Raw genomic sequence first — 24,387 nt, 5'->3', positions numbered from 1 at the left:
TTAAAGTAATTATGTGTTCAGCTTACGATACCACATGTTATTAAGCATTTACTTAAGAAGTCTTTATACGTAGTGGCGCTAAAATTTGAATATCGTATTCTTCGCCGCCACCAAAGTGCCATCCCTTACTCAAACGTGCGTCGCCAAGGCGTTAGCCCGTTTTTGCGCTTTCCCTTAATTGCTCTGTTTTTTGTGCTTCCTCTTCTTGGCGCGTCGTTTTGTCTTGGCATTTTACCATTTCTGCCTCTTTTGCCGCTGAGATGTGAAATAATCGAATAAGACAGCTTGCAAATGGCCCAGTACACGCCCAGCCAGCGGCTGGCCACGCCCAGCGCCCAGGAGTTCGGGTTTCCCTACCCACCGTACACAATCCAGGAGCAGCTGATGCAGGAGCTCTTCCAGGTGCTCGAGAGGGGTCAGGTGGGCATATTCGAGAGTCCAACGGGAACGGGAAAGTCGCTGACGCTCACCTGCGGCGCACTCACCTGGCTGGCCAGGCACGAGGAGCTGGTGCGCACGGAAATGCTGGCAAGGATTCGCCGCGTCGAGCAGGAGTTGGCCAAACTGAAGGATGAGAGCGAGCACTCGAGCGACTGGCTGGAGAGCCAGGGAAAGTCCAGAGCGCAGCGGGAGGAACTCCACAGGCTGCAGCACCTGCAGGAGCTGGTGGACAAGCAAGAGCAGCAGCTGGCGCAAATCAGGAAAGGGGCCACCAAGCACAGGAAGCAAGGAAGAGCGCAGCCCGGCAAGCACGGGGAACAGCAGAAGGACCCGGAGTTGAGCTCCGACTCGGACTCAGAGCACGAAACCGAAGATGGCCCACAGGAAACGAGCGAAGACCGCTATCGTCCTGTGCAAATATTCTTTTGCAGCCGCACCCACTCGCAGTTGGCACAAATTGTGGCTGAGCTGCGGAAAACACCGCATGGCCAGGCGGTGAGGTGCATTTCCCTCGGCTCCCGTCAGCAATTGTGCGGGAATCCGCAAGTGCGCAGGCTGAAGCATGTGGGCCTGATGAACGAGCGATGCCTGGATATGGCTACCAAGAAAGCCCGCCCCAATCCCAGCAAGAAAAGTCGGCTTAGTGCAGAGGCCAACAGTAGATGCCCGTTTAAAGCGGCTCCTCTGGTGGAGTCCCTCAGGGATTTGGCCCTGAGTGAACCGCTGGACATTGAGGAGCTGGCCAGTGAGGGAGCTGCCTGCGGTGGCTGCTCGTATTACGCCTCGCGATCCGCCGTAGAGCACGCTCAACTTGTGCTGCTGCCGTATCAACTGCTGCTCCAGAAGTCCGCCCGCAACCAGCTGGGCATCAGTCTCAAGGGCTCCATCGTAATAGTCGACGAGGCTCACAACCTGTTGGACAGCGTGGCCCAGCTGCACGGCTCTGAAATCAACCGCCAGCAGCTGGAGCGGGCCAAGGTGCAGATCTCCGGCTATAAGGAGCACTTCCAAAAACGGTTCAGCACAAAGAATCTGCTGAAAATCAACCAAATCATCTTCATAGTTCGCCGATTGCTTAAAATTCTAGATCGCGGCAAGGAAACCCAGGCCAACAGCTCCAGCATGATGCGCACCTATGAGCTGACCGCCGAAGGTGACTTCTTCAACATTGATCTGTGCGAGCTGCTGGACTTTTGCGCCCGCTCTCGGTTCGCGCGGAAAGTACAGGGACATGCGGACAGAATGGAGAGGGAACCACGACCCAGTGAGAATCAACCACCTGTGTCCTCGGCGAGAAGTCTGATCCTCCAGAGATTGGCCAGCGAGCAAAAGCAGAAAGGGAAACCCAAGCCGGTCAAGAGGAAGGCGGAAGACAGCGAGGAAAAAGCGGAGGAGTTTCAGGAACAGCAGAAGCCACCAAAGAAGCCGGTCCAGGAAGTAACTCCCTCGCCTATAAGACCACTGCTGGCATTTCTGGAAACCCTCACCAGCAACGCTGAGGATGGCAGGATTTTACTGGATCCTGTGGGCGGAACCTTGAAGTACATACTGCTCGATCCTGCCGAGCAATTCGCCGACATCGTCGAAGAAGCCAGAGCGGTGAGCCAATCAAGTCAATGTAGTGCACCTTTTAATCTTATTGCAATGCTCGGTAGATTGTAATTGCTGGTGGAACCATGCAGCCCACCCAGGAGCTGAAGGAGCAGCTGTTCACCAGCTGCCAGGATCGTTTGGTCGAGCGTTTCTACAACCACGTAGTTGCGGATGATGCGGTCTTGCCCTTTGTGATATCCAATGGCCCTGGCGGTGCTCCACTGTCCTTCCAGTTTGCGCATAGGGCTAGTGCCGAAATGGTGGGTCCCTTTGCCATGTCTTCCATATTTCCTTCCTAATTGATGCTCCACTGCAGCTCCAGGAGCTCTCAATGCTTCTTCGAAATCTGTGCCAAGTGGTGCCGGGTGGAGTGGTTTGCTTCCTGCCGTCCTACGAGTATTTGGACAAGGTCTACACGTACCTGGAGCAGTCCGGAACCCTCGAGAGGATTCGGGGCAGAAAAACCGTGTTTCGTGAGGTCTCCGGATCGGCCGAGCAGCTCCTCGACAACTATGCGCTGGCTATTAAGAAACCCGGTTCGGGAGGAGCCCTGCTCCTGAGTGTCGTGGGGGGAAAGCTCTCCGAGGGTCTGAACTTTGCCGACGATCTGGGCAGGGCAGTGCTCGTAGTGGGTCTGCCGTACGCCAACCGCCAGTCGCCGGAGCTGCGCCAGCGAATGCAGCACCTGGATGAGAAACTGGGACCAGGTGCGGGCAACGAATACTACGAGAATCTCTGCTTGAAGGCGGTCAACCAGTGTATAGGACGGGCAGTCCGCCACATCAAGGACTACGCCTGCGTGTACTTGCTGGATAAACGGTTTGCGGATCCCAAGATACGCGGCAAACTGCCGAAATGGATTTCCCGCCACATTGTGGAGTCGAACTCGGCGAATGGCGGCTTTGGAGCAGTTCAAGCGCGCACTGCCAGGTTTTTCAAGAGCAGATAAATTATACACCTGATTTCATGAAGGCTTTTAATTGTATCATAGCATTGTTACTATTATTTTTATTAAAATCTATACATTTTGTTAGTCTACTAAGCAGCCATCTGTTGGGAATATTATGTTTTGCTTTTTAAAGTTTTGCACCGTGTATTTGGGTTCGAGCAGCGGCTAAGCATTTAGCCGATAATCGAACCAGGGCTGCAGCTGCGCAAGGGAGATATCCGATTTTTGCCAACTCCCCGGCAGCACCGATAGTTTTCGATACGCATCGATTTTATTTCCAGCTCTAGAAAAACTGCGTATTTTCCCCGTGTTTTAGGCCCAGAAGTTCTTGTCCGAATGAACATGTAAAGCCAACCCGATTTGTGCGGTGGATCGGGGACTAAAGATTCGAGCTGTGCGAGGGCTTTAAAGTGAATTGAAGGCGTGCAAAGGATCGAAAAGCGTCGAAACACTCGTTCTCCGTGTGTGTGTGAGTGTAGTGTGTTTTCTCTATATGCCGTTATGTTGTTTATTTTTTTTTTTCGTTTTAAATAAAAAGCAAGTTCAAGTTTGGTACTTCTTTCATAAGTGGAGCTTCTCCGATTCCCAACCACTTGAAGTTTTTATTTACACCCCACCTACGAGCGCGTATTGATAAGCGAGTACTGTGTGCATGTGTGCCTTTTATCATTAATGCAACAAAAACCCGAGACCGAGACCGACAAGCAACAACAAGCGCGAGTCGCCGCTATTGAACCAATGTTTAATAGTAATAGTCATACCAGCTCGCCGATAAAAAGGGGCAACGTCCCCCCAGTGAATCTTTTAAGTCCCCGGCGGCCTTTGGTTTGAATTATATAAAATTAAGTAAAGTGCCTTTGGAAGAAGCCGTCAAGACCAGCAACTTACACGTATTTATGACAATACAGGTTACGCTGCTAAGTGTAATTTTAATAGCGGATAGAGCTGAACATCTAATGCTCCATCCCCCTCCACCGTCTACCCCCCATTTAGTGGTTATTCTTGTTAGTTGCTGTCGCCATTGTGTTTGTCTCCACTCCACTGGCAAACTCGTTTTGCATGACTTTGATGGAAGCTCAGAAAAAAGCACAAAAGAGGAAGGCAACTGGCACACATTTAAAACTGAAAAATCAGCAGAAAGAGCTGAGAGCCCAAAAACCCGCTGCAATTGCACTTTGGAAGTTGGAGCTGGATATCGTTATCGATAGCTTTTCCTGCTGCTTGTTTACTTCTTGGACTCCATATCCCATATCTATTCTACAACTCTCCATTTGCGCCTCCTCTTTATCGCGTTCTTCCAGAGTGGTTGCTCTACTCCATTCTCAATTCCCATTCCCATTATCCAGAGGAGGGAATACCCTTTCATCCGAAGTAAGGGCGTATGCATACCACAGCCACTATTGCTGACTTGTCAAAAATATTTTTGCTTTCTTTCAGAGCAAAGTAATTACATCTCATGATATCCGCTGGTTGCCCATTCATGGAGTTCTTTTAAATTATTTGTGCAGGGTATCTAGAGGCCATCATCATCTGGTCCGTGAGCCACTCTTTGCTCTCTGAGCAAACTGAGCGGCGCGCAGGTCGCTGCCTCTGTTAGTGATGACAATTTGAGTGAGAGCGAAACAGGCGGATTACAGTAAAAAATCTAAATTCAATTCAAACCAAATCGAATTTACCTCAAATTATAGGGATTTACCAACCGTTAAATTAAAATTCTACAATAGTTGTAATAATTTTAGTACGAGCTGCGGAAGCTCCACCTCCGTAATACTCCTAGAAATGTTGACCTGCATATTATCTAGAATAAAACCGCTTGAACATTTGGCGGATAAATATCTGAGTTAGCGCAAGTGTGCTCTCCCAACTCTCACTCTCTCTGCGGACTCTCTCTCTCGCGGCGGCTCTCTCGCAGTCGCAGGCAGAAAAGTCTATTTAAGCAACCGCGAATTGAGCTCTCTTTGTTATTGCACTGTGAACCGCGCGACGGTTGTCATCGCAGGGTCGGAATCGAATCTCGAATAATTTTCAACTCGACAGCAGAGGTTTCCGCAATCGCCGGGCTGGAAACATATAACATATATCCCTTGGATCTAACCGGATTGCGGCAGGGGAAGCCCCGATTATCAGGATGATGTTCTGATATATTTCCTAAGCACCTCAGACGGCAAAAGTTGGCGAAGGAGTAGAAAAGCAAGGAAGAGGTTGCGAAACGGAACGAACCGGAAACGAAACGGGTCGCGGCTTGAAACGAAACGGTAAATGAAACAACGCCCTGAACGTCCGACTTACGGCTACAAAATCGAGCTAAACCCCGATCGCGGTTCCTTACTGTGAAAATCTAATCCAAAATTTAAAAAATCTGGCAAATGCAATCGGGTTGAATCAAATGTGCCGAATGTAAAGCGCGCAACTTGTGAGCATACTACTTAGTAGTAACCATACCATTTTTTTTTTTACCAATGACAGCAAATCGCAGCGCTGTTTACATGTGTGTGCATTTTTTTTGTTCGATTTGACGAGTTTTCTTCTATATTTTGTTTGGGTGAAAAGTGAAAGTGAAAATTTAGAGCAACGGGCAGGACGCGCTTAAAACGAAGAGAGAAAGGGAGTGAGAGCATGCGTTGTTGTTTCTGTTTTTTTGTGTTTTTTTTTTGGCAGGACTCTCCCCCGCACACACGCTCTCGCAAACGCTCTTGCTAACGGTCCTTGTTCTCTCTTGCAGCGGCTCTCTCTTTCTCAGCGGCGGCGGCGTTCTGTGACGTCAGAAGCAGCGACGTCCTTCGCTGGCAGACGCACACACACACACACACACACACACGTACGCACGCTCACTGGCAGACACAATACCACACTTAGAGAAACTCCCACCAAGAGAACCCTCCCCCTCAGCAACAACAAAAACAACAGCTTCGCCAGCAGCAGCAGCAGCAACAAATTAAAGAGAGAGCATTTATATTCCTTTGTGGCAACGCGAGTGGAGTGTACATGTGTGTGTGTTTCGAGGCAGCCGCACCACTACAACTGCAACTGCAACTACGACTACAACTGCACTAGCAATAGCGACACCAAGAACAACAACAACAACTAAGCACAACAACACAGCCATATAGCCATATAGCCATATAGCAACAAAAATGGAACAGCCGAGCATTCTCGTCAAAATCCTGCACTCGATTCCGCACGTGAATTACACATTCCGTCGGGTTAACGACACCTTCAATCCGGACAGCGATGTTTACCTCGAGGTGAGTACCCGTCCACTCCGTTCCTCCTTCCCCCTTCCCCCTTTCGGGCACAGTTGCCCACTGACGCGATTTCCCACTTCGATGACACCATTTCGATCCCCACTTTGAAATCGCATATGCAAACCTTCGAAGATGCTTTCTGCATCTGACTATCTCTGCTTTTCCGCGGGGAAACTCTGCCGATAACGGTTACTTTGGGCCTCGAAGTGGAAAAGTGGAAAACCATTTGGGTTAAGCGGCGGTAAGTGAGTCATACGTGGGAGGGACGGGGAGCATTGCAATAAATTAGTGATGTAGGGCATGCAGCTGGCTATTCGGGCCCAATTGATAAACACAAGCGCCACTCCAAAGGTAATCCCAGTTGTAAACAAATGCCAAGTGCCCCCCTCCCCCCCGTCCGAGATTCGATGCGCTTCCGACACCAATCGCAATCGCAAGTACCACTTAAGCGGAACTCGAGCAGCCCCACTCGAGATTCGGAGTCCCATACCGTGTCTATTTTGGAATTTGGTGCGTGTGTGTTGTGTGTGTGTTGTGCCCTTTGTTGCCTCTCCCTGGGCTTTCCCCCTTGCAATTGTCTCTTTTCCGCCTGGTTTTTACCTGCCCTCGGGGCTTGTTCCGCTTGCAGTTGCATGGGACTAGGACATGAGAAGATGAGGATGAGGACATGTGGCATCGGGCGGGCGCAGGACACAAAAGTGTGGAATACAAAGGCGAGGAAAACGCGTGGATAAATTTCAATTTCCATCGCTCGTCCTCTTCCTCTTGCTCGTTTTGCCCCGCCTCTAGTCGGCCCATTGCCAGCTGTTCCGCAGTGCAGTCTTCCGATTTTCCGCTCCCGTGCGAGGGAGAGAGACAGAGAGAGAGAGAGAGACCCGATTTGCTGTTGCTGTCTCTCTTTCGGTTTAGGTTTCGGTTTCTGTTGTGAAAGAGCGACTCTAGCTTGCTTCGCTTTCCATTCGTTCCTGCCATGTGCGCTCCATGTGCCGCAGGCCATGGAAAGGGGGCGGGGTGAGGGTGCGGGTGCAGACTGTGCTGTGGTGTGGGAACGATAGGGAACGGCTGGAAGGGAACTGGAGGGGGTGGGGCGAGCAGCAGCTGCACACTTCCGGCTTCCTTTTCGGCCTTTTCCCCCTGTTATTCCTCCTATTCTTGCTTTGTTTCTTCGCCAGACCAGCCGATCATCATCATCATCCTCATCATCGTCAGCATCCTCATCCTCCTCATACTCCTCCTTATCTGCCTTGTGTCCTCGCCGCATTATGTACTCTTTCCACGGGGGGCGGGGCAGGACGACGCCCTTTTAGCCGGCTTCGCAATCAGCATATGCAAATTGCGAGCTCCTGTCCCGGGTTACTCCGCACCCAGAAAAAAGAGTCCTTGCGAAAATCGCAGCGTGAAAATTTGATTAAAATTAGCCGATTTCTTCATTCTCCATTCTCCATTCCGTTTTCCCGATGCTGGGAAATGCCGGCTTCCAGCGCGAAAATCGTGTGCGTGCGAAAATTCAGGTCAGCTGGCAAAGCTATGGCTTCGGTTTTTCTTTTTCGGATTTGTGCCGTTGCAGTCGGACGTAACTGTGGACGTGGATGTATGTAGGTCAGGCTGCACTACTGCTCCCCACTGCTCCCCACGATTGCCATGGAGGCAGCAGCTATGCAAGGAGGTGGGGCATGGATGAGGAGGTCCGGGCTTGGGGCGTAAATTTTACGCGCGTCAGCAAAAGTCATCCGTATACTTGAAAAAATACCGATGCACACATATTTTGCGTTCTAAACTATTAGCGAAATGAGAAGCAGTGGCAATTAGTACGCAAGAAAGGAAGAGATATAGATGCTTCCGATTTCAGGCTTGCCAACTCCTGTGTGCGTTTCCTTTGTCCCATATTTCTTTCAGTGTGCCTCGGCAATGGACGGCTAATTGGTGGGGCAGGGCTTTCAGTTCCGGCGGTAGCCTTAAGCCCCAGCGAGCACAGCAATGGATGAGAGGGGGGCTGTGCAAGACTTACATCACTTTGGACTTTGGACTACTTGGGGATGCGATAAACACTCGAGGGCGGCGAGTCCTTCAGCAGCATCGCGGCTCGTCCTTATCCACGCTCCACCCATCCCGCTTCCCAGCCCGTCCAATCCCAGTCAATCCACTCCCACTCATCGCGCAGATTATAACTATGGCGATGATCAGTTCAACCTTCAACTGGTCGCGGACGTGGACGTGGATGTGGACGTGGACGTGGATGACGACAACAGACAAGGCACAACCCCACCGCTTCATGTGTCTATGCGGTGTATATTTTATGGCTGTGCGGGCGCCCGCTCGACGGGAGGGGGGCGGGGTGCCCGCATCGGCAGATGAATGCATAGATTGGGTTAAAATTAAACGCGGCCTGGAGTGGATGAGTGGGGATGCGAGTGTACAGTGCACGGAACTAGACAATTTCCCAGCAAAATCGTCGTCTTGAGCCTATAGCAATTATCCGAATGCTTATGACTTGGAAATGGAAAACCAACAATGGAAAGGAGAGTGCAGTGGAGAATATTCGATTGCCCAATCCGGATTGCTTTATCTTTTTCCATATTCCATTCGCACAGCCACAATAATCACACTTGCAGAAGCTTAACCAAAGCGCCGTGGCTTTTCCCCTTTTTGCAAATGACAAAGAATACTCCTCCTTAATCTTGCCAGCCTTAGTGCATCAGTTCAGAGATTGCTCTGCACATACATGGCATGCATTTTATGCAGATTGCTTGTACGTACATATATGTGCATATGCATTTGGAATATATCTCGCATATCGGGCGGATTGTCAACCTTTTGTGCCTGCGTCAACACTTTCACAACGCCTCCAACTTTCGTTGCGGGTTGTGGCAACTGCAATCTGTCTGTCTGTCTGTCTGTCTGATACTCCTGTATCCCCAATCCCCATCCTCCCGATAGATGAGCGCCTGCTGTTCGAATAACAAAGGAACCAAGGCAGCAGGAACCAGAGCGGATTCAGATTCATATGCGGCTTCAGACTGCGATTTCCATTTCCATTCCGATTTCGATTCCGATTCCGATTCCTACATCCACTTTGGGGCTGGCTGGCTGACTGACAGACAGCTGCCCTCACATTAGCCAGATGTGTGTGCCCGTGCCCGTGCCCACTTTACAGATTGTTTTGCATCTGTATCTTTCGCTTGTTTTCTTTATTCCCCTTTTACGACGCGTCATAAAGTTGCTGCACTCGGATCTGGATGGGATTTGGATGAAGTGACAGGGCTCGGAACAACTGCTGTCCCCAAACTGCAGTGGCTTCTTTCTGCTCTGCTCTGCTCTGCTCTTCTTTATTTCCGCTGTTTATTTGCTTTTCGGCTTTGTTTGTCCATCGAAGCAGCTCAAGATGCTGACCCACAGATTCACCGAGAGACTTCGACCACCCAAGTCCAAACGAGTTCGATTTCTGTATGGAATTGATTCGAAATTAGCCACACACCCACACCTTCCAGCGTTCTCTGGTGATATCACTACTCCTAGAGGGCTGTGATCTAAGATCATATTGTGCTCACTTCTGTAATGACAAGCTTTCTTTCGCAGATGACGCCATTTCATGCACATTTATTTAGTTTGCTGCATGAAACGGATTTTACTCTGCGTTAGAGTAAACAAAGTTCAAGTTCAAAAGCGAAACATTCCCCTTGTTTTCACATCCACTCGCCATCATCTGGTTGTCTATATATATATCCACCCACCTAAACCGCATTAGCGGAGAAATCTTCTCGATTCGGGAATTCTCTGGGCCCCTTTCTTCTGCTCCATTTGCGTGGGCATCTCGCACTCGTATTTCTTGTATACAAGGCCAGCTTCTTGAGTCCAATCCCCCTATGAATGGGTCAGCACGCGACTTTCCTACGCGACTTTCCCAAGTTGCCGGCGAGATTTCATCCGCGTTAATGTGCTCGAACTTAGCCGATCATTACGATTGGGGCCCTGCGATCCGCACATTTGAAATTCATCATGGAACGGAACGCTGCTGCATTAGCATATGAAATTATGCCACGTCGACGATTCCCCCCTTCCCCTTCCCCTTCCCCTTCCCCTACCAAATCAAAATCCACACTCTTTCCTGGATCTCATTCAATGGGCTTCGTGTTTGTTTGCTGAGGGGAAGTGGGACCCACAGACTGAACCTCAACCGATTCCCATTTCTGCTTGGTTCTTGGTTCTTGGTTCTGGGTTCTGAATTCTGGGTTCTGGGTTTTATGTTCGAGTGGTGTCGAATAGGTTGTTCCCTGTGACGCACTGGAAAGGCATTTAAGTACTCTTATTTACTTTAGGACATAAAAGAACGATATTGTTTCGCAGTATGATTGATTTCAGCGGGAGCAATACTCCATCGTACTTATCGCTGGAAGCAGGCTAACCTTGACTGGTCCTCCGGCAATCTGGGCTTGTGTGCCCCTATGGCCCTTCCTTATCTGCATCTGGTATTGGAAAAGTGTAGGAGTGGAGAAGTGGAAAAGTGGAAAAGGGCGGTGCATGCGGAAAGTAGAAACTGTGGCGGGGAACCAGAGGGGGGTGACAGAGCGGAAACGACGCTATCGCTTTGTATTTATGCATTTATTATAACTGTTGTCTCTTTTCCGAGGGCCGCTGCTTGGCGTCGTCGAGGGGGAGAGGGGGAGGGGCAGGATGTTGGTTGGAGTTGGGCTGGGAAAACTGGTTTTCCATCGCCAAACATTCTACGCGGAAGGCGGGGGGGAAAACCAAAACAAGTCTCACCCACGCGAAGAGAAAACTCGATCAACAAATACTTTTCTCCTTGATTTCTGATCATTTCTGATTTTCTCATAGACACAACGTGTTTTTGATGATATGCTGTGTCTGCTCCATTACTCGAGTCACAAAATGAGTTATAGAGACTTTCAGACTTTTATTTCGGAGTGCAAATAGTTCACTAACTTTCTTTGCTATTTCTTGCTTGAAATGAGAACTTCAAGAAACCGCAATCTTTTTCCTTCCATGGGAAACTACTTGAGATATGGTTACCAAACAGCCATGCCATTGTATCACAACTTCTGAATCATATCCTTAGGTGATTCATTCTCGGGAACCTTGGTTTCTTATCATACAAGCAATTACATTTTCGCCCATAAAAAGCTTGGAGTTTCATTTTTTTATAAGTTCTTGGTACTCCACTTTTGCGGAACAGTTGATGTGGAAAGTTTGGGTTCCTACACGGAAATCTCTCAAAGGCGCTGATTTGAGCTGAAGAGCTGTTTGCATTGAATCTTTCGTCGCTGTGTTAATTGTGGCGATATTCATGTGAATAAACACGGCAATCCGTCGAGATATCGTCTCCAATTAGCCCCTCATCGAGAACCCCGCACTTCTTCCCTAGTTTTTTGTAGCAAACCTCTTTCGTGGCGGCATTCACACTTCCCATGGAGACTCACACTCACGAGTACTGGGGAAATACTCAATTAAACGAAGGATGTGGACTGCGGAGGGGGTTGCCATTTACCATTTACCAGATACCAGATACCAGGGGCGGCTTACAGAGGGGGGCTACTTGGAGAGCTTCAAGGTTACTTGTGCTGGCAATTTGCTCTGATTTAATTCAATTTGAGCAGCATCGAAGGCAGCGCGTAATTTTTGCCATTTTTAGCGCCGCATTTGCACAGGGTGCCAATGGGGGTGGTGGGATGGGAAATGGGGCTGGTACTGGGGGTAGTTTCCCGCTTGTTAGCGAAGGAAAATGTTCGCTTCACTTCGCAGATTGCACGGCCCGGAAAATGGAAAGAGTCTGAATGATGTACATATGTACATACTCGTATTCGTACATGACACGATTGATTCACACACAAATGTTTACATAGTTTTGCTGGGCGAGATAATTCTCGGCGCAAGTGAATTGCCAAGACAAACAACTCCCCTGCTGGCCCCCTTTTCGCTCTGTGTAGTGAAAGAGAAAGGTGCTGCGGAAGAGGTGGGTGGTCCATTTCTCAAGGGTCATTCAACTGCGAGGACAAGTAAATGTGCCGAGGCTACGGGACTGCAACAACGACAAAGACAACGACAACGACAACGACAACGGCAACTGTAACTAGTTTTAATGATTATTTACATGACACAAGTGCAATAAATAATAAATACGACTCGCAGGAAAGGCAGGCGAAGAAGAGAACTGCGCCTGAGAGGATTCTTCATGTCGAAATGGGTTGTGGATGGTGGCACGTGGATGATGGTGCGTCCGGTGTCGATTCCAATTCCGATTCCAATTGAAAGCTGACTGACAGCTGGGAATTGCTGCAAATATGCTAGAATCTATAAGATGGCATTGATTATCCAGCTTTTATGGGCAGTAGAAGGGGCTTTGTTTCCCTAGGAACTCCGCACTTAAATCAACTTCATGGAGTCTTTCACATTCTCCTCATGAGTAACGCGTCACTCGAGGCGCCCCAAAGTATCGCCATTTAGCCAGTGAGTTTAGTCTGAAATCGTGAATCGTGAAACTGCAACTTGACTCTACACTCTGCTCAAACCGCCTGGAATGTACGTTTCAAGTGGCCTGACTCATTTGCCATTCATTCGAATTGAATATCCAATATCCTGGACGGGTAACTTAAAGCCAGCCAGTACACAGTACACAGTACACAGTACACATCGTCTCTTTTAATGACAGGCAATGAAATTACCGCCCAGTGAAGGCATTTTTTGTGGGCAAGGAAGGTTCAGGTTGAGGTTCAGGTTCTGTGTCTTGTGTCTTGTATTTTGTGTGTCTCTACATTGGCCAACTCAATTTAATTTCGGTAACGGAGCCGAGCAAAGAGAAATTATCCTTGCAAAGGACACTCGACCATGAAGCCAACTAACAACAAATTGCAGTGCCAACAAAAAAGGCATCGAGTTGCAAGTTATTCAATTAAAAGTTTCTCCAATGTCCAGCGCAAAGAGCCTTGAACGTGGAGTTCACTGAAACTGATTTTTATTTTCAGTTACACAACTGTGCTCGCATACATTCTAATTAAAAACGGCACAGGACTTTGTTAAGCTCACCAATCTTTATTCTGGAGCATCGAACATCCAGAGAACAAAGACTCGTATCTTAATACAAATATGCTCTCGCTTGCGATTTCACCTTCACATTCATTCACATTCAAATAGTTCAATCGAACTCTGTTCCAACGTGAAATCAATGTCAATATCAATCAAATAAATTTTAATTGAAACCGAACAAACAATTCCGCTGCAATCGCAATTTCCAGTGCACTGCTGTCACTCTGAATTGTATTCATTGCAATTGAATAGCCCAATCTTGTGTAGCATTGGTGATTTCTTTGCTGAAGATTAATCTGTGCAACCCCCTTACTTCTTTACAGAGTCTGGTCATCCTGGCATCCATTCCCGCCGGTCTGCTGATCGGCTCTCTGCTGGGCCTGCTGCTCTACCTGTTGACCAGATGCTGCGATCGCCGCCAGAGGAAGCCGAGCGCCCAGCGCTGCCAGAGCTGCTCCTTGGTCATCATCACGCTGATGACCTGCGCTGCCATCGGATTAGGTGAGTCCTGGTTCCCCGAACTGCCATGAAAGGCGGCGGCGGCAAAAAGGGCGTTGAACTGCCGCAGTTGCAGTTGCATTCGCCAAGGCACGTTTGCATGCATCCCTTTTGCGGATGCATCGCGTGTTGGCGGTAGTCGGTGGTCGGTGGTCGATGGTCGGTAGTTGGTAGTCGGTAGTCGGTAGTGGGCAATTGGCAATTAGCCAAAACGCAACTTATCGCCAATGGAGCGGAGCACACTGGCTGGTCACGTATGCAAAGTCGCGGAGCGCAAAGAAGTGGAGCCAAAACTGGAGGAGCATGCGTCATCCGATAGCGCTGCAAGTGGATGTTTGGATATGGATGTGGATGTGGCTTCGCTGGCGGCGACACAAGCGATGAAATAATAATTTAATTAGCCGCAGAGCCGCGCACAGAGCTCTTAATTGAATCAGAGTGGCGAAATTTGTGCCGCGGCTCGCGTTACATCACTGACCTGCCCCGCGTTGATCTTGCCCTGATCTCCGATCTCTGATACCTTGCTGATCTCTGGCATGGTTTCGCCAGACCGCCTTGGCTGCCAATCGACTGCCGCATCTCTCTGCAATATTAGTATTATATATATCAACTGGCTTCTTTACTGATGTCAGCTCTTCGATTCGTGCTCCATTTGCAGGCTTGTACGGCAACGATGACTTCCACAATGGACTCCTGCAGGCGTTCGGATCCGGGAAGAGCGTGGAGGGTCTGGTGCTCACCCTGAAACGACAGGTAAGTGTGGTTCATACATTTTAGAGTCAGAAGAGATGCGTACTCTTCTTGTTCTTTTTGTCTAATTAAGATGGCAAGTTTAGCCAGCAAACTGCAGCAGCATTTGCATAGTTTCTCGGCAGAGTTGCCTTTATATGAGCTGCAAGTCTGAAGTGGAGTCTTTAACTGGGCTAAGTTCTACATGGCATGGCTCCATGAACTTCTCCCACTCAGGCCGCACTCCTGTTCCTGTTTCTTTTCTGATTCCCATTCCCATTGCTATACCTATTCCTATTCCTATTCCTATTCCAATTCCTTTTCCTACTCCTATTACCATTCCTATTCCTTTTTCTATTCCATTCGAAGCAGCCGCCCATTTGGCTCATTCTTGTTCATTATAATCAACCTAAAAGCTGGCTGCTGTGCTGACAGTTACGTGGCCACGTGGGACTGAACCAGAAGACCAGGGGAAGTGTCCTCCTGTCCTGGCCAAAGCTTTTGCATTTGCTCTTGCTTTCGCCTTTGCTTTTGCCATTCAGAAACTTTGTCAGCACACACACACACTCACGGACTTACTCTCAGACGGGGTAGGAGAGCGAGGGGGCGGGGCAAACGAGCCGATAAGCCAAAAGGTTAAGGGTTGGGGTTGCTGGGGGTTTGAAGTTGGGTGGTTAGAGTGGGGCAGGGGAGGAAGGTGAGTCAGCCAGGAGCATCAAAGGTAGACGACAGGGATTCTCCCAGAAAAGAGGGACAAACAGATGGCTGGCATTGCTCGCCTCTTGAGTAAAACGCTATTAATTATCCCCGGCACAAAGGACGTAGGTGGTCGAAGGGGGCGGGCGGGAAGGCACTCCGCACAGAGGGGGCGTGGCTGCAGCTGGCGACGTGCGTGTGTGGAGCCATCTCCATCTCCACGAAGCCTGGAAAACGAGTGAACCCCCAGCCAAGTGCGGAAGCCAAAGTATTACGATGGATGGCAACTATTCCCTTTTCTTCTGGCGTCCTTTGTGCCAGACTGGGAAAAGGGGGAGCGAAGGGGGAGAAAGAACAGGACGAAGTAAGGGGGCCTTTCTTCGCCTAGAAATCCAACAGTATTTGGTCATTAACTTTTGAACTGCATTTCCTTTTTGGGGACTGAGCGCGAGTTGCCAGCGGAAAACGGGAATGCAAGTATTTGATTATTTCGCCAACATTTTAAATGAAACAAGTACATTAGTATAAGTCACATACATGACAATAGAATCATAGAATCATAGAATCAACTAACAACTGGCTCTTCTGCTCACTTTCAGACGGAGAGCATCAAGCACGACCTGGAGACGCGAATGGCGGGGCACAAGGTGGAGCAGCTGGTGGAGAAGCCGCAGTATAACCAGACGGTGGTGATGCTGCTCATCGAGACGTCGCGCCTGGTCACGGAGAACACCTCGCGGGCGGTGGCCTCGCTGGACAGCATGGTCCACTACTTCATGAAGGCCAAGGGCAGCGAGAACGACACCTCGCTCATGGGATTACTGCAGGTGAGTGAGCTGGCTTTCTCCTAGTCGCACATGCCTTGCAACTATCTGAGCCACCAATCGCTCTTTCAGCTCGGCGAGTTCTACGAATCGATTCGCTGGCCAGCCACCCTGGCCTTCCTCACGGTGCTCCTGCTGCTCTGCACGGTTTTGGTGATTGGCGTGGCCAGGCGATCGCGCTGCACCCTGATCTTCTTCAGCGTCTCGGGCCTGTTCTGCATCATCATCTGCTGGCTGCTGGCAGGCGTTTATCTGGCCTCCAGTGTGGCTGCCGGCGACTTCTGCATGCGACCCCACGACTACATGTGCCGTCAGGTGGGCATGGTGAGTACTGATACGTGCACCAATCATCCTAAACATATACTAATGGCATTCCCCACCGCGTCTGCCATCTTCAGCGGAGTCCCTATGTCGACTTTCTTAACTGCGGCACTCCGCGCAATCGCTTCATCCTGCGGCTGAATGAGTCCCGGGATCTGGTGGATCGGGCCAGGGAAAGTGTGGAGCATATGCAGCGGTGAGTGAAATCATTTGATTGCAGTGCTTTGGAAGTTCTTTGCAGTTTAAAGAGCTTGCCTTTAATGTATATTCCTAAGCATGCAAGTTTAAGCAATTCGTATTTTGCAGCATGAGCCAGGAAACATATCCACACATCGACATCCAGCGCACTCTGAACGCCATGGACAACGACCTGGAGATCGCACTGCGCAACCTGACGACGCTGTCGGCCACTTTGGACCGCCGCGCGATCGACATGCACTACGAGGAGGCACTCCGCGGACTTTGCGGCGGCGGGCTGCTGGGACTCAGTCTGATGATGGTCGCTGGTCTGCTGACCTCCTTCCTGCTGACGATCCTGGTGTACGCCGACTCCCACGCCTGGATCTATCTGACCAAGCGGTATGATGATCTGCGAATGCGGTTTTTAGCCCTCTTATTTTAAACGTGTCTATCTGCATTTGAAGGCCAACGCTGGACGCGGACAAATCGGAGACAGCGCCACTATTCCCGGCCTCGAACGCGCCGAGCGCCAGCATCTCGCCCACAGCACCGCTCAGCACGGGGACGATCAACAGGACGCTGCTGCACCACCAGCAGGCGTCGTCGGGCGGCCTGGGCGGCGGCTCGGGTACCTTGCCGGGATCTGGAGGCGGCGCAGGGGCTGGAGGAGGCGTCGGCGGCGCCAATGGACACAATGGCGTGGGGCCGTATCGCAACGGATCGGCGGGCCTGAGACAAGGGTTGGCATCACCTTCATCTCAATCAAGCCACACCTCATCCACCGCTACTTACAACAACCACAACAACGGCACCACCAGTTACCACAACAGCCACCAACAACACAACAACCACCTGTACAGCAACCACTACAGCCACAGCAACAACCACTACAACAGCACACAGCATAGAACTAACCCTGCGGCGGGGGCGGTAGCAGCGGCGGTGGGCGTGGCCAGCAGTGGCCAGCGATCGCCGTCGCCGCCGCCTGTCTACGATTTGGTGCATGGCACAAGGCATGATCTTTGATTTCATTTGATTTGTTGATACTCCCCGACCGCTCGACACCCGAACCGAATCCTCTTCCCTTTCCCTTATGCGTTTGTCCCTTTCCATTTCCTCTTTTGCAACTCGCTGCCCGCGATTCAATAGTTTGATTCTAATTCTAATTTAGTGCTTAAACAGAAATCTGGGCAGCGGGTTTCTCATTGTCGACCAATAGACGATCGACTGCATACCCTTTTTACATTTACGCTTCTAGTTGACGCCTTGTTAGTCGTGATTGCTTATAGTTTTACCCTTGATTTACCTTTGTTTTCGTTTGGCCTTTGTTCTGGTTAATTAGCTGTTTCGCCGATCCTTTCGTCGTGCTGCACCTGCATGTGAACACCGACATCGAACACCAGCACTCGCACTACAAATAAACACAAAGACAACCAGCACAGACCCAACCTACATACAGATCTCAAAGCGGGATTTCACTGTAACCAAAGACCTAAAACCACATACTCGCCTTACTAACCCCTGCAGAAGTCAATCAAAAGTTCTAATGGAATCTGTTTTTTGTTGTTCGGAATAATACCACGCATAGGTTTTTAAAGTTAGAAACTGATTTTCTGTTAACTAGAGCACAATCCTTCAGCCTAAAGATTCCGACAGTTGTAGACCAGCATCGCTGGTAATGCAAACATAACGCTCATGATGAAAGGCTAACTGAATTCAACTAAATCACCCCTCCTTCAACTGAAATTGGCCGAGCACCACTAACCCAAGCTCTTCGACTTTCAGGTCAGGACACCACACGCTGGGACGCCTGCCATCGCACCACCAGCAGTCGGCGACGTATTTGCCGGGACCCAACAATGGAAAGTACGCGACGCTCAGCAAGCAGTGTAAGACGCTCGAGTCCAACGACTTCTACTGAGATTCGCTTGCCTGCAGTTCCCATGCAGGCAGTAGCAGCAACACAGCACAGCAGCAGCAGCAGAACTTGCAGCTCCAGCAGCAGCAGCAGCAGCAGCAGCAGCAGCAACAGAGCAGCCTCATCAATCAGAACCAAAGCCAGAGCACGCTGAAGAACATCTTTGCGTCGGCCACCCTGCCCCGCTCGACGGGCAGCTCCATCCGGTCGGTGCTCTCGGTTCAAACCTCCAACGCGGGCATCTGCCGCTCCACGGGCAACGGCTTGGACGGCGACATGGTGGACGACCGCGATCCCAGGGATGTGACCAACACCAGCTTCAATCGCTTCGATCCCAAGTACATAAGCATTGGTCCCAAGGCGGTGAGGGGTCAGAATAACAATCTTAATATCATGTCCGTCGCCGGCAGTGCCAATAAGTGTGCCACTCTGCGACATGTGGGTCGCTATGGTGGCTCGCTCAAGGGTGTGTCCGCCGTCAATGCCACGCCCTCGCCCGCCGCCGCCCCAGCTGTCCATTCGCCGAACTTGAGGAGCGCCAAGACGCCGTCGATAGCCACCGTTTCGAAGGATTATTGCCAGCAGCCGGACTGCATTCCTCAGGAGTTCCTCCTCCAGCAGCAGCAACAGCTGCAGCAGCAGCAGCAACAACAACAGCAGCAGCAACTGCAGCAGCAGCTTCAGCAGCAACAGCTGCAACTCCAGCAGCAGCACCAACAACAGCAACAGCAGCAGCAGCAGATGGTGCCCCCTGCTCCGCCGCAACCAGCGCCTCCGCCTCCACCCAAACCAAAGATAGTCAATACGTTTACGGAAATTCCCGGCACCACGGGCGTGGGCAGCTCGTATGCCAAGGAGCAGCAGCAACAGCAGCAACTGCTGGCCCTGCAGCAGCAGCAGCAACAGCAGCTGCTCGCCCTCCAGCAGCAGCGGGAGCGGGAGCTGCAGCAACAACAGCAGCAGCAGCAACAGCAACAGCAGCAAAGAGAGTTGCATCCACCGACCACCCACATACTACCCCCTTCGGCTGTCTACAGCATCGAGAGCAGCGAGGTGTTGCCCACAGCCGCGCCGCGTGCGCAGCAGCGCTCGCTGAATCCCGCATCCATTGTGAACCAACCGCTGCCCGAGATTCCCACCAATCAGCAACAGTCAAAGATCTCCGCTCAGCCGCTGTGCGCCGCCAGTTTGGGGCAGTACCGCTCGCTGCAGCGTCCTCAAACCCAGAAGTTGCAGCCGGCTTCCATCTCCTCGCCGCAGCAGCCACCAACGCTGCCGCCCAAGAACCGGCACAAGAATAGCAACCGCGGTGGAGCCATCGACAGCAGCAATGCCAATCACATGCAGACCTTGCCGCCGAAGTCAGCCAGCCTAAGACAGCAACAGCAGCAGCAGCAACAACAGCAGCAGCAGCAGCAGCAGCAGCAGCAGCAGCAGCAGGAGCGCGAAAGGGAGCGAGAACGCGAACGGGAACGGGAGAGGGAGCGTCCGCGGAGGGCGGAGACCCTGGACAATGCTCGCAGCTACATTGAACAACAGCAACAGTATCCCGGCCACCTGATAACCAGCAGCAACATGAAGAAGCAGCACTCCTACGACAGCAGCTACCATCAGCAACAGCAGCAGCAGCAGCAGCAACAGGCCTTCTATCAAAGGCAGCACAACAACAACTTCTCGGCCAAGCAGCAGCAGCAGCTGATGCTGGAGCAACAGCAGCAGCAGCAGCAACAGCAGGCGCTGTTTTACAGATCGCTGAAACGGGGAGAACGCGTAGCCACTGGCAGCGGAGGAGGGACTGGCGGAGGAGCCGCCATTAGCAACCAGAGCGATCTGTACTCGGTGACGGAGTTGTAGGAGTGCGCCTGCTGCGGCGGCGGGGTGGATGTGGTGCGCCGAGGCGCCTCATCCACATCGCTGCACGCGGCGGCGGCTACACAAACCCAGACACACACCCAAAACCAGACGCAATCGCAGAACCAGGCGCCTGTCCCCCTGCCACCCAAGAAGCATCGCCAGCGGGAGCGGGAGCGCAACCTAGAACAGCGGGAACAGCCGGCACCCTGCAACGCCAATCTGTGCGAGGAGCACGAGTACGATGAGTTCTATCCCCAGGCCTATGAAATGCATGCGGTTGTCGGAGGAACTGCCGGCCCGACGGGTGGAGGAGCAGCTGCAACTGGCTCTGGTTCCAAGCACGGCAAGCAGGGTCAGCAGAGAGCAGCCACCTTCGATGTGGCCGATGCCAGGGACTACGAACTGAAGCGTCTGGGCAACCGGAGGTCGCAGCAGCAGGCGGCTCCTAGCAAAAGAAACGGAGGCGCAGCAGTAGCAGCTGTCAGCCAGGATCACCATCGTAGCCACGATCGCGAGCGGTCGCGCAGCGATCACCGCATTGCCAGCTATGCCTGCGAAGAGGTCAACTCCTCGGCGCTCTGCAGCGCCGGCTCCATGAGCTCCATGCTGCAGCCAGCCAATGGAACTGGTCACCGGATCGGCAGCCACCAGCACCAGCGGGATCACCATTCGCGGGATCAGCAGCAGCAGCAGCAACAGCAGCAGCAGCAGCAACAGCAACAGCGGGAGCGACGCGAGAAGACCTTTAAGGTATGATTTTTAGAGACGTCATAAGAATTGTCCAATCCGCGCCAGGACACCAGAAACGGCAGCTCCAGGCGGCGGACGCGTTGAGGGGTAAATGGAAAGCTAACGTGGCGGATTCTACAGCGATTACGACAAGGTGAACCCCCACTCATTGAGAAAAGTTGAGCAGAAGGAGCGGCACCATTGTTGGCCCACCATTGGCATTGGCACCACCCGGAGACCCCAGCCTGTTTTTATGTTTAGCCTAAGTCGCGTCTTTACCCTATGTCTATGTCTATCTCTGTCCATGTCCACGTCCACCAGCGTCCTCTCCCTTTCACTTGCGTGCGAAAACGACCCACACACACACGTGCATATATGCATATATATATATATATAAATATATATGTATATACACCCAGATTGTATTGTAAAAACCGACCTCTTCTGATTGATTCAAGTTGTAAAAGCTGCTTGAAGGGCTGCAGTGTCGAAGGTAGCGGTCGAAACAAAGCGCATCACTTCACTCACTTCATTTTCGTGCATTGCAAATTGTTCTATAGCATATGGCATTCCTTAATGCCATTTACCACAAGCAATATTTAAAAAACCCATTTCTAATGATAGTTCTGAGCCATGCAGCTCTTCAGGCCTGTGGCGCTATTGCCTTGACCGCTGCTGTGCATACAGCCAAGTACATCCAACCTACAAAAGTTCTCTGCCCTGTGTTGTTGCCTATTGTTATATAAATAGTAGAAAACTACGATTAACCGTAACGAATACTTTTTTGTGACCACTATTCATACGTGTATATTTTAAAAGCCTAAGTTAAGTGAAATTTAGTTCTAAGCGCAAACCTATTTATTTACGAAAGTTTGTAAGCCTCGACCCCAAAAAATATTATCCAAAAAGGCCACAAAGCGCAGACACACTCGGCGAAAGATAACTAGGTGCTCCTGAGCATTTTCAAACGAGTTTTCGTTTGAATATTCCCGAGAATCCAAGTCCGTCTCTGTCTCGCTTTTTCGCTGCTTGAGGAACTCTTAATTTTTAGATGGAGTGTGTGTGTTATTTTTAATTTATTAACCTTTTTTTTGTATAAGCGATTTATGCTGATTTTTTTTGTTTGAGAATCCGTTGCGAGAACCAACAACAACAACCACAGCGACACGTACGTAAAATTTTTGTGACGTCAGAAATCTAAAAGAAAGGAAAACAAAGTATGAAAAACCAGAAGCAACACTGCACAAAAAGAAAGAAAGAAATTTCACAAAAGAACACACAATATACTTTAAAGGTTTAACATTAAACATTTAACAAACAAGCAAAAGACGACAAGAATAGGAAAAAGGAAAAGTTCTTAACTCAAGCAATATAAAGAAGGATAACATAGAACATAAAATCGAAAAGAAGCCATACCAAGTTGTTCAACTATTTTAAAGAGAATTCAGCAAAGCAAAATAACAAATAAACAAGCGAACATTTACACATAAAAATACATAAAATACCTACATGTTTATTATAGAGCAAGCATAAGGAATATAAATTAATCTACAACAACCACAAACAATGTTCAGGTCAATAACTGCATTTAAAAGGAGGAAACCCTTATTAGGCGGTAAATTAAACGAAATGCTCTTTTTATATACAACTATATAACATGCAAATATATATACATTATATACATTAAACGAATTGCAAGTACCCAAACACACAGACAAGCGATAAAACACAAAGTAAAGCAAAAAGCAAAAAGCGAAAAGCAAAAAGGAGAAAGGAACAACTCAGCAAAGTTGTTGGCACAGCGGAAGACACACAAACATTTTATACAAAACTAACATAGTTATACCACACAAAATATAAGACACCGAACAGTTGTGGAAGAAATAATTGTAGTGCCATTAGAGATTGGAAAATTGAATAAAATTTTATTGTAATTATGAAATGTATAATTTTAGTTATGTTTTGCACATGTATCTGAAGGGTTGTACGGTCGTGAGATGTTTTAGTCTTCAATTTTATAAATATGTATTTGAAAAGCGTTTTCCAAGCTCCATTTTAAATGAACGATGCAAGAATAGTATATGTACTTCATTTGATCGACCCAAATTCCCGTGCTGCACAGTGCAGCAAGGCCACACTATTATTTTGACCACAGCTGGGCACACTGAAAACAGCAAATTACGGAAAATAGAGCAAGCAACAAGTAAGAACTCACATGTACTCTCTCTGCTGTGCAGATGCAACTGAAACAAGGCGAAATGCCACTTCAACCATGTTGAAGAATTTAAGAATTGCAACATGCAGCATGCAGCATGCAGCATGCAACACGCACACACAAAACCACAAGACACACTCTCCGATCCTCCGTCTCGTTCGCTCTTTAGCTCTTTAGCTCTTTGGCTCCTTAGCTCTTTGTCTCTGTCTATCTCGCTGTCTCGCTCCGAACATTCCACCCACCACACCACCCATTGTAGTTTGCACAAAACGTATATGTATTAGCAAAAGTTAACACTCGAGGGGAAAAAGTTAGTTCAAGATATGTAAGAACACTCTAAGAAAACTGTTGCAAGTCCTGTTCTCCTGTTCTGTATATAAGATACATACGATCTACCCAATTCTATTAACTAAGTAGTAGTTGCTGTGCGAATGTTTCTGTGTGTTCGTGTGTGTGAAGTGTGCAAGTGTGCGATGTTAGCCATTACATTTAAAGTGTTTTTTTTGTTGTTTTTAATCCGAAAGCAAAAATGTTTCACTGTAGTGTGTAGTGTAGTTGATTCTAAGCGATAAGGCCAAAATAGATTTTAAACCGAAAACCAGACAAATGGATTATTAGGAATCAGTGGGAGAATACCAAACCAATAATTGCAGAAAAGCAGGCAGGCAGGTATTTACTTATAGCATTTAAATTCTAAAGCAAACGAAAATTATTAAATAACATTAAATCAAACGCAATTAAACACGCAACGTGTTAGGTAACACCGTAAAAAGCAAAAACAAGCAAAGCAGTTTTCACGTTTTAGCCATTGAACAAGGGAAAACTAGCGCACCATTTCGTACTTCAACTGACGCAAAAATCCATCTATTAAATGATATTAAAGGGAGTAGGGAGTAGACGGATAGCGAGCAGACACGATTATAAACGTAAATAGTAAACGAGAAAGTAAGACAAATTTTAGAGAAATCGGTTTTTACCTAAGGTTAAGGCAAGATGATACTTCCGGTTCTCCTCTTTTAACTGCCATCTCCATTTCCGTTTCCTATTGCCCATTTCCCGTTTACCATTTCCAATTTCCCGCCCACAAATTCCCAATCCTGTTTACACATTTCAGTGCATATTATATAATGCATCTATACATATATAAATAAATCCAC

General features: G+C 49.3%; 2 protein-coding genes across 2 annotated transcripts; both read left to right on the top strand.

The window, feature by feature from the left end:
* The first annotated feature begins 183 nt into the window (after positions 1-183).
* Positions 184-3,079, top strand: LOC120457136 (ATP-dependent DNA helicase DDX11). Its single transcript, XM_039644378.2, has 3 exons — positions 184-2,040; positions 2,097-2,294; positions 2,351-3,079. Exons 1-3 carry the CDS (start codon positions 292-294, stop codon positions 2,981-2,983), a joined length of 2,580 nt encoding a protein of 859 aa, XP_039500312.1. The 5' UTR covers positions 184-291; the 3' UTR covers positions 2,984-3,079.
* Positions 3,080-3,248: 169 nt separating this feature from the next.
* Positions 3,249-22,961, top strand: LOC120457135 (polyhomeotic-proximal chromatin protein). Its single transcript, XM_039644377.2, is given in 10 exon segments — positions 3,249-3,452; positions 5,706-6,228; positions 13,590-13,767; positions 14,423-14,517; positions 15,789-16,016; positions 16,086-16,337; positions 16,412-16,530; positions 16,641-16,913; positions 16,979-17,527; positions 18,300-22,961. Coding segments are annotated over 9 exon segments (4,548 nt in total). The 5' UTR covers positions 3,249-3,452; positions 5,706-6,117; the 3' UTR covers positions 21,043-22,961.
* Positions 22,962-24,387: the final 1,426 nt, after the last annotated feature.

The sequence above is a fragment of the Drosophila santomea genome, chromosome X, assembly GCF_016746245.2.
Source record: "Drosophila santomea strain STO CAGO 1482 chromosome X, Prin_Dsan_1.1, whole genome shotgun sequence".
Taxonomy (NCBI): Eukaryota; Metazoa; Arthropoda; class Insecta; order Diptera; family Drosophilidae; genus Drosophila; species Drosophila santomea.
Note: the sequence above shows the minus strand (reverse complement) of the source record. Positions and strands in the feature narration are given on the sequence as shown.